This window comes from Phoxinus phoxinus, assembly GCF_949152265.1.
Source record: "Phoxinus phoxinus genome assembly, chromosome: 6".
NCBI classification, from domain to species: Eukaryota; Metazoa; Chordata; class Actinopteri; order Cypriniformes; family Leuciscidae; genus Phoxinus; species Phoxinus phoxinus.
The window spans coordinates 2,477,814-2,488,523 of record NC_136881.1 but is presented as its reverse complement, the minus strand read 5'-3'; the positions used below and the strand labels follow the sequence as shown (position 1 = coordinate 2,488,523).

The 10,710-nt window shown below is 34.9% G+C and overlaps 1 protein-coding gene across 3 annotated transcripts in view; it reads right to left on the bottom strand.

The window, feature by feature from the left end:
• Positions 1-831: 831 nt before the first annotated feature.
• rcan1b (regulator of calcineurin 1b) overlaps positions 832-10,710 on the bottom strand; it is a 17,516-nt gene continuing 7,637 nt past the window's right edge. The window contains exons 1-4 of one of the 3 annotated variants that reach the window (XM_079615429.1): positions 7,336-7,883; positions 5,603-5,776; positions 4,042-4,201; positions 833-2,937 (exon numbers count right to left, since the gene is read on the bottom strand). In XM_079615429.1, coding sequence (XP_079471555.1) covers positions 2,765-2,937; positions 4,042-4,201; positions 5,603-5,776; positions 7,336-7,422 — 594 coding nt within the window. In that variant the 5' untranslated portion in view covers positions 7,423-7,883 and the 3' untranslated portion in view covers positions 833-2,764. Of the gene's footprint in view, positions 2,938-4,041; positions 4,202-5,602; positions 5,777-7,335; positions 7,884-10,710 lie in introns of those variants that run through there. The other 2 variants (XM_079615430.1, XM_079615428.1) reach the window with 2 other exon arrangements.

Genomic DNA, 10,710 nt, shown 5'->3' with positions numbered 1-10,710 from the left:
TATCTGTCTGTTTATCTATATATCTATGTATTAATCTATATATCCATCTATATATTACTACTGTCTATTTATCTATATATCAATCTATCTATCTATCTATCTATCTATCTATCTATCTATCTATCTATCTGTCTGTTTATCTATCTATCTATATATATATATATATATATATATATATATATATATATCCATTCATCTGTCTATCTGTATGTTTATCTATGTATCTATATATCCATCTATATATATTACATCGATCTATCTATCTATCTGTCTATGAATATGATTATATATTAAATATATTAACATAATTACCATATAATGACTATATTTGTTGTAGAATTAAAAATTCTTGAAACTTATATATATATATATACACAGTATATCTTTACACATGATCAAATATCTTTCTTTGATTTGGGGTGAAATAAAGAGTATTTAAACGATCAAGATCATTCAGAAGTAACTGGAGAAAGTTTGCAGAAAGCCTGATGTGTTTTCTGTTCTGACGTCATTCAAAAGCCATTTTAATTATGAATCCGATCACTCTTAACTGAAGCTGCTGATCCTGCATTATCATGCAGAAAACAAGCGAATCTGAGCAAATCGAAAGCAGATTCGCTTGGTTCATTTCAACATTATGCTTACAGAAATGAGAAATGACCAAATATCCCATTCGGACGACTCTATCAGTCAACAGTTGTATTATTTGCATACTATATTTGATTGGTTATTGCTTCCTTTTGAGTCTTTAGAGACTTCTAAAGACATCTATATATGTATGAGTGCCAAAAACAGTTGGTATGACAGAAATAAACATTAGATTCCAGTCTTTGGTCAAGATAGTTTTATTAAAGGTTAATGCCTCCTCCCTTCATATTCTCTCTACCTAATGAATAAGATTTTGATGTTGTTGTTGATAGAAATCCTGAAGCTTTTTTTAATTTAATTTTTTAAAGATATCGGCTACATTCAAACACATCAAATATACACAGTATGTTATAGTTGCTTAAATCACTGGATGACATTAGCACGTCTCCTACAGTAATGGAAAAGAGGAACACATCTCCAGAGACAGTAGAGCACAACAGAGCGGGTCACAGAGCGCAACACAAAGATCACACTCACTTTCTCCATCGCGGAAACGCTTCTAGAAAACCCCAAAGCAGAGGTTATACTTTACTTTTGTTCAAATCATTCAATTTATCAGCTGAATTCTGCCCTAGATGAACAGAGATTCACCAACCAGAGAAGTCACTGTTATTGTGGAAATGGGAATCATAACTAAACTGGTTCAAATCAAATGCTCACTCCCATGATGCACTGCAAATTACTTAATAGACTCAAAACAACTCATATAAATTATCATAAAATAATTGTATTTTATTTATACTTGCAGCCAATGTTTATTTTACTTTATTTTTATAGTCAATATTTTATTTATGCATGCATCTATATTTAATATTTTATTTTACTTTTTTTATAGTCAATATTGTATTTTATTATTTTATTTATGCATGCCGCAAATGATTTATAGTCAATATTTTATTTTATTATTAGTTTATTTTATTTATGCATGCAGCCAATTATTTAAAATCTTTTATTTTTATTTAAATAATTGGCTGCATGTATGAATAAAGTAAAAAATAATATAATGATGACTATAAACCATTGGAAGCATATATAAAATAGATTTTTTATTTTTTTATTATTATTAATAATGACTCTGGATTATTTTTAGTCATTGTGATGCATTTATGTGAGGAATATTGTGATAGAATTTTATTTTTTAATTGTTTTGCGTTCGAAGACTATTTGTTTTGTTTTATTTGAAAAATAATATAATGACGACTATAAACTATTGGAAGCATATATAAATAGATTATTTGTTTATTATTAATAATGACTCTGGATTATTTTTATTCTTATTCATTTTGATGGAATTTTTTTTTTTGCGTTCAAAGACTTTATTTGTTTTGTGTTATTTCTAAAGTTTCTCGTGGGAACACAAAGCATTTGTGAGATAATCTCATATCTTCTTCCTCCTCCGTACCTTCACACTGACTCACGGGTTAAATAGTTCATTCCCTTCGTAACAGAATTTAAGTGCACAGATTAATACAAGTTTTTTTTTAACCAATGTTCAAATACCTTTTGGCTTCAGATCAGATCGTGTGATTGATGGAGAAAATGAATGAGAAAAAAAATACTCACTTTACCAAGGCGGAAAAAAGTATGCGTTCACAGTTGCGCTCTATATACACAGACAAGTACTTCATGTTGTTGTCGGTTTACCACATTATAAGGCTCTATTTTTAAAGTGCATAATACTTGGAGGAGCTCGCGAAGAACTTCAGCAACAATAATAATGACTTTCAAAGACTGTACGAGTGCTTAACTGACTAAACGCAGAGACGATACATGATAATGGCGACGAGTACATGTTAGTGGCCCCGGATGATACACACCTCACACACGTTTGTTTGTGCTACACATCTCGCATTTCTCTCCGTTTATTATAATACACAGTTGTGACGTCAAGCAAATAATGACATTCATAAGACGAGAGAAACTCTCCCAGGTCCCTGACTCCATCAGAGATGGATGTTAAGAAATGAAACGCGAGATTATGAGGATGGTCGACTTCCTCGCTAACTAGGAAGAGGATTTGACGCTCGCCACCGCCCCCGGTGGTAAGGATGACAAACTGCATGACTGCATGTTTCCTAGTTATTCCTGTGTTGGTCGTGAAGATGAGGCGGGCCGCTCACTGGTTAACGGACGGGACATAGTCTGGGCGACGGGTCTGGATGATCTTGGGTCGGTCGCGTTTGCCGGTCTCTGCCGTTTCCTCCTCGTCCTCGGAGCTGTCGTCCTCACACACGTGTACGATGACGCTGGGTGTGTTGGTGGTTCCAGTGTGAAGCTCGTACTGCTCACCTGCAAATACATGCAAGTGTCATGTTAAAGGTGTCCACATGTTCATCCTTCTTTAGTTATTCTCTATATCACTATTTCTGAACTCCTGAAACGCCTCCATTGTAGTCTTGAGTTTCTTCCGGGAACGAACACATCACAATATTCCTCATTTAAATAATTAATATGCAGAATAAAGGGGCGGGGCCTGGTTGAGTTAGTTAGTAGTGTGTTGAAATTAGCGGTTATGGAAAGGGGCGTGACAAACATGCTTGAAGCGCTCGACCAATCACAACACACTGATCCAGCCGACCAATCAGAGCACAGTGTGCTTTTCAGAAGGAGGGGCTTCATAGAGACAGGAAGTAAACAGAGCGTTACTGACAGACTGGGAAGAGAGGAGCCGCAACAATGGAGAATATGAGGAGAATAATGAGCATTCAAACAGGAAAACTTGTTCTAGTCGAGCCTAAAAACAAAATCAAGACTTTATAAAAGGGCATGATAGATCGTATTTAAGAAAATACAGCAAAAATAATTTCTTCCATTAAGTATTATTGTGGATTAGCAAAACTGTAGCAACTTCATATAGATTATTTAATGTTTTTGAAAGAAGTGTCTTCTGCTCACCAAGGCTGCATTTATTTGATCAAAAATACAGTAAAAATAGTGAAATATTATTCCAATGTAAAACAGCTGTTTTCTATGTGAATATTTAATAAAGTGTAATTTATTCCTGTGATCAAAGCTGAATTTTCAGCATCATTACTCCAGTCTTCAGTGTCACATGACCCTTCAGAAATCAGTATAATATGATGATTTGCTGCTCAAGAAACATTTATGATTATTATAAATGTTGAAAACAGTCGTGCTGCTTCATATTTTTGTGGAAACTATATTGTGTTTTTCAGGATTCTCTGATGAATAGAACCCAAATTATTTGAAATTGAATCGTTTGCAACATTATAAATATCTTTACTGTCACTTTTGATCACTTCAATGCATCCTTGCTGAATAAAAGTATTAATTTCTTATATGATATGCAGCATGTGTTGATAAATATAGTGCAGCGCTCAACATGTATACAGTCTAAAAGTATAGCATGGAAAAGAGGTAAATGGGTTATACCTGGTCCTAGTTTAGACACAGCACACAGCAGGTCGTAGTTGAGGACGGGCATGGCGTCCTGCGATTGAGCCCAGCCTACAGGGGGCGACGCTGGCGGCGAGATCAGGAACTGCTTCTCGGGTTTCGGCGGCTCCAGGCGAGGGCTGCCGATGTGCACCGACTGGAGGAATAACACACTTTATTGTTCTTCAATTCAGATTTAATTTGTGTGTGTGTGTGTGTTTGTGTGTGTACAATACAAGCGTGCTGTTTTCTTCTTTTTCTTAATCTAAATTAATGTATGGTTGTGTTTGTTATATGTATATATGTATCTATATTATTTATACTTATGTGACCCTGGACTACAAAACCAGTCACATTGGTAAAAAAAAAATTAAAATTGAGATTTACATATAATCTGAAAGCGGAATAAATAATCTCTCCATTGATGTGTGGTGTGTTAGGATAGGACAATATTTGGTCGAGACACAACTATTGAAAATCTGGAATCTGAGGAGCAAAAAAATCTAAACATTGAGAAAATCTCCTTTAAAGTTGTGCATTTATGTTCACGATTGTGCTGCATTCACTCACAAAAATACAATTTTATATATTTACGGAGGACATTTACTAAATATCTTCATGGAACATGATTTTTGGCATAAAAGAAAAATTAATCATTTTGACCCATACAATGTATAGTTGGCTATTGCCACAGATTGGGTTTATGATCCAGGGTCACATATTACTATATTTAGGTTATTGTTACTTTCTGTCAGACCTAAGATGAACCAAGCAAAATAAAAATATAAAACTATCTTAATTGTCATTGCATGCATACAGTACACATCAACGAAATGGAGTTAGCAGCTCTAAAAAAATATGCATGAAACAATAAGTAATTATAAATAACTAGTAGAATAAAATAAACAATATAAATACAATTTAAACAATACACAGTAGTGCAACCAGAGTATAGTGTTGTAGTGCAAGACTTTAAAAACTACTACATGTGCATGATTGTAAACACTGTTATAGTCAAACAGATAAAATTACAAGATAAAAAAATTATATCCTGAGAAAAGTGGATTTTGAGGGGTATAGCTCCCTAGACCTCCATTCATTCTGCACTCGTCCTGTGAGCGCCCTCATGTGGAGCCAGAGTGGAACTGCAGCCAGTTCAGACGCCGGACGTTTACGTTTACTGGGAGCGGCATTTCTCCCCTTATTACACATTCTCTGGTACAAACCAAATAACTTCTGTGTAATGGTTATTATATGTTCTCTGGGTCAGCGCCAAACACAGATCTTAATATTCTGGTGTGATTGTATCAAAGGTTTAATAGACACAGGAGAATCGTTGTCATTTAGGAACAAGATCACGTTTTTTTAACCCTTAATTGTGCAGCTCTAGAGTATAAAAATAAGGCACCATGGAAATACTCTATACTGTATTTATAAAAGTAATTGTGTGCACATCCCACCTGATGGCAGGTGCAGGACAAAAGTTTTTTTTTTACTTTAATACTCTGTACCGTGCCATCGCTGTACCACCATATCACTTCTTTATAATGGTCATTACCTGAGCGAAGTACAGACGCATCTCCTTTCCATTGAAGTCACTCTTATGCAGTTTGACTCGGGCCTCGGCTGCCGCTAAAGCGTTGGTGAAGTTGATCCGGACCCGTCTGAAGCTCCTGAAGAACTGGAACGATGTGTCTGGATCAAACGCACAGAACAACGCCTCAAACTGCTCCTGATGGTGCAAAACGAGACGGGGGAGAGTGTCAAATAACCGGACTGACACCAAACAAGACAATCATACACAACGCAATCTCCTCAAGGAAAAACATTGCCAACATCAAATCAAAGTTGATTTATAAAGCACCTTAAAAAACACAGTGTGTACCAAAGTGCTGTACAATTTCAAACGGATTGGATAAAACACAGTAATATACAAGGAAAGATAAAAAATAATAATAATACTAATATAAACATCAAATCAAAGCCTAACGGTCCTTACAAAGTTGCAAAGTTTCCTTCCAACATCATGTATGGAAGAAAAACAAAGAACCGAAGCGCCTCAATCCTGAAAACGAGTGGAAACATCAGAGATATAATGAGTAGTGCTTGTCATCACACCAAATGTTGGATTTTCTGCTAGCAACGGCAGCTTGCTGGATGTTTTTCTCTCGTCTTTGTATTATATAACGTATGCAAAACACCTGCAAACATTCGATGTCAGGACTGTTTATTAACTGGTCTCACAAAATGATTTAGAAAGAAATTTATCCGGCTGTAGTTTTATGAATGAGGTCTGTTCAAAATGTGGGGTCAGTAAGATTTAAAAAATATTTTTGAAAAAAGTATTTTGTTTCAAAATTTGTTGAAATGTTATTACAACTTAAAAAACGCTGTTTTCTATGTAAATATATAGTAAAGTGTATTTTATTAATGTGATCAAAGCTGGATTTTTAGCATCATTACTCCACATGATCCTTCAGAAATCAGTGTAATATGATGATTTGATGCTCAAGAAACATTTATGATTATTATCAATGTTGAAAACAGTCGTGCTGCTTCATATTTTATTAAATTTTTTTCAGGATTTTAGGGCTGTAAACGATTAATCGCGATTAATCGAATCCAAAATAAAAGTTTGTGTTTACATAATATGTGTGTGTGTGTTGTGTATAATTATTTTGTAAATATAAATACACACACATGCATGTATATATTTAAGAAAAATTTGTTATTTATATATAAAATAGTTCTATTTAGTATTTATATATAATATAAATCATATAAAAATATATACGCAGTATATAAATGCAAATATTTCTCAAATATATACATGCCTGTGTGTGTATTTATATATACAAAATAATTATACACAACACACACACACATATATTATGTAAACACAAACTTTTATTTTGGATTCGATTAATCGTGTACAGCCCTAATTAATATTCAATTAAATAGAATTATTAAAATTCAAAAGAACAGATTCTAATTTAAATAGAATATTTTACATCATATGCATCAATTTAATGCAAACTCCAAAAATCAAACATGTAAACAAAACAAAGCTTCAAGCCTCTAATCCCTTTATCTATCGAAACCAAACAGGAGAGCTGGACGAGTCAGAACTGCAGATTAACACGACCAGGTTCGTTCAAGTAACGAAAGAAACCACTTCTGTGAGCTTGTGGGAGACCAAATCTAAAAACAAAAGCATGAAGCGACAAACGCGAAATCAGCAGCAGAACCTGCAAGAGAAATGCAACCTGAACGCCTCGATCAGACTCTTACCCGGATCTGTGGCCGGCCGAATATCTCGTGGTCCACCGCTGTGGCCACCAGGCACAAGTAGTTGCACTTCGTAGTTTTAAGATGCATGATTCAGTTTGGGAAGAATGTGCAGCTTACATGCGACGATCACCTGACTGCCTCTATTGGGGATTTCCAACGTAAGACGTTCAGCGATGAAATCTCTCCAGAGAAAAGCCACACGTGCCAGCAGAAGTTTCTAGCAGTGCTACGAGGTCATGGCTTTACTCGCGGGTTTATCTAATGCTGCTTATAGTCCGGCTGATACTGTTGAGGACCGCCTCTCTCTCTCTCTCTCTCTCTCTCTCTCTCCTTCAGCTCCTCCTTTCATCTGTCAGTCTCTCATTCCTTGTTGCTGACTAATCCTAATGAGGAACTGGAAACTCATGACGTCACTCCGGCCAATATCCTCGTTCTCTCCCTTCAGCGTGTTTCCATGAAGGCCTTTGGCAATGCTAACATCTCTCACCTTTCCAGCCCAACATCTCTGTGTCATTTAAACACTTTCTAGCATCATTCTTTCACAATGCGACAACAAAGCACAAAGTCTCACTTGTTTTGTCTTGTCCCGAACGAGCAGAAAGTGCCCAGACTGCACCTGATACCTGAACTATTTCACAATCATCTGACTATTAGCCCACGGCTTCCCACAAATACTTAGATTTAGAATTTAAATTATTATTACAATTTATTAGAGCGATTAGCAAACGCAACATGCGCCAACTATCTTCCCATACTCGTAATGAGATGCACTTATGAACTAAAAAGAAGCTTTTTTGTGTGATTTTTATGCGATTAACATTTGACAATGAATTAATTAAAGTTTGTATTGCAATTCTATAGTTATATATTATTTTAATACATTATTTCAAAAAAAATCTTAAATATTATATTTTTACTTTACAGTAAAATATCCCAATAGCCTGTTTTTATATATATATATATATATATTATTATCTAGTCATTTTTATATAATATAATTTTAAAGCCATATTAATATGTAATCACAGAACTTCATCAAATTTAACAAACATTATTTAAAAAAAATCTTAAATATTATATTTTTACTTTACAGCAAAATATCCCAATATAAATACATTTTTTTTAGTAACTTTATATTTTTATCTAGTAATTTTTTATTTAATATAATTTTAAAGCCATATTAATATGTAATCACAAAACTTCATCAAATTTAACAAACATTATTTTAAAAAAATCTTAAATATTATATTTTTACTTTACAGTAAAATATCCCAATAGAAATGTTTTTTTTAGTACTTTTATATTTTTATCTAGTAATTTTTTATTTAATATAATTTTAAAGCAATACTAATATGTAATCACAAAACGTCATCAAATTTAACAAACAAGAAAACCTGGACATTTTTAAAACCACATTTAAATCACAAACTTTATCAGAAAATTCTAAATTAGATTTTTTTTTCTCAAATCGTGCAGCTCTTAGACATTTTTTATAACTTTTACAGAAAAAAAACTTGTTCAATTGTTAACTGTGAGCAACCTAACCAACATTTTTTTATATGAAACCGATATGAAAACCGATAGCCGATAACCGATATATTGGGCGATAAATCTAAATCCAAATTTTAATATAATTTTTGAGAGCCTTATTACAAAAACCATCTTGCAAGCACTTCAACATAAATCAAACATATACAGTTTTCACTATTTCCTTATCAAAAAATAACAATTTTCTTACAAGAAAAATAAAACAATGCCTAATTGAGATTACTGGTTAATCAGTTTGATTCATTCATATTTCCTAATGATTGATTAATTCTGTGAACTGACCACTAACCACATAGAAACCACCCAGAACACCCTAGCAACCAAATACATTTGGATTCATAACAATTTGCTTATGATTCATTGTGTAAACAGGTTCGATTGATTCATTTTTCCACAGAACTTTACACTGATTATTCCAACATGGTTTTAAATTTCCCCAACATTTCCAGGTTTTCACTGACCGTGGGAACCATTTACACCAAACAGCAACACACAAAACAAGCTGACCGTAGCGAACTCATTCTTGTTTGTGTGTGTAAATGTGTTGATGGTAAAGACTGCATGATTAGACAGTAACCCACAAGTCTTACTTGTTTAAAGATTACACTGATCGCCCGTTTGTGTACATGCACTGCGTGTGTGTATTATGGAAGGACGGTGCATATCTGACTCAATGGAAAAATGGAAATATGAAACCGAAATAAGTTGATGGAAAAAATGCAAAGGCAAGCAGACACTAGATGGGTGTTATGCAAAGACAAGTGGAGGTGAGACAGCGGATAGTTGTGGTACACATAAGCCACCAGAGGATATTTATATCCAGCTGCACAAAAGCGCATGATGATGTAACATATGAGTGATTTACATATTCTCTACAGTAGCCCCATAAATGTATATGGACACTTGAGCTACTTCAAATGTCAGTGCTTTAAATAACAATTTTAACGCAGCATTCTCAGTGCAATACTTATTCTCACGCTCGTTTATGTCTTTAATCAACGCTTTCTTATTATTTTTTATTATACTGTATGTTGTCTTGAGAAAGCCAGCCAAGATACTGATATTCTATTTAAAACCAGCCAGATTACCTTAGCAACACTCTAGCAACCACCCAGAAAACTGAAGCAACTGCATAGCAACACCCTAGCAACATCCAGAACACCCAGCAACTGCATAGCAGCCTACTAGGCTAGCAATCACCCAGAACATCCTAGTGCAAAGTGAACCACCTAGCAACCACCAGAAAACCCAGTAACTGCATAGCAACCGCCCATAACATCCAGCAACGGCAGAGTAAACACCAGAACACCTAGTAACACCCTAGCAATCACCTAGAACACCTAAGCAACTGCATAGTAACCACCTAGCAACCATTTGGAAGACACAGTAACTGCATAGCAACCTCCTAGCAACACCCAGAACACCCAGCAACTACATAGTAACCACCTAGCGACCATCACCAGAACACCCAGCAACCTCATAGCAATCACCAGAATACCCAGCAACTGTATAGAAACCTACTAGGCTAGCAATCACCCAAAACACCCTAGTGCAAAGTGAACCACCTAGCAACCACCAGAAAACCTAGTAACTGCATAGCAACCTCCTAGCAACCGCCCATAACATCCAGCAACGGCAGAGTAAACACCAGAACACCTAGTAACACCCTAGCAATCACCCAGAACACCCAAGCAACTGTGTAGTAACCACCTAACAACCATTTAAAAGACACAGAAACTGCATAGCAACCTCCTAGCAACACCCCAGAACACCCAGCAACTACATAGTAACCACCTAGCGACCTTCACCAGAACACCCAGCAACATC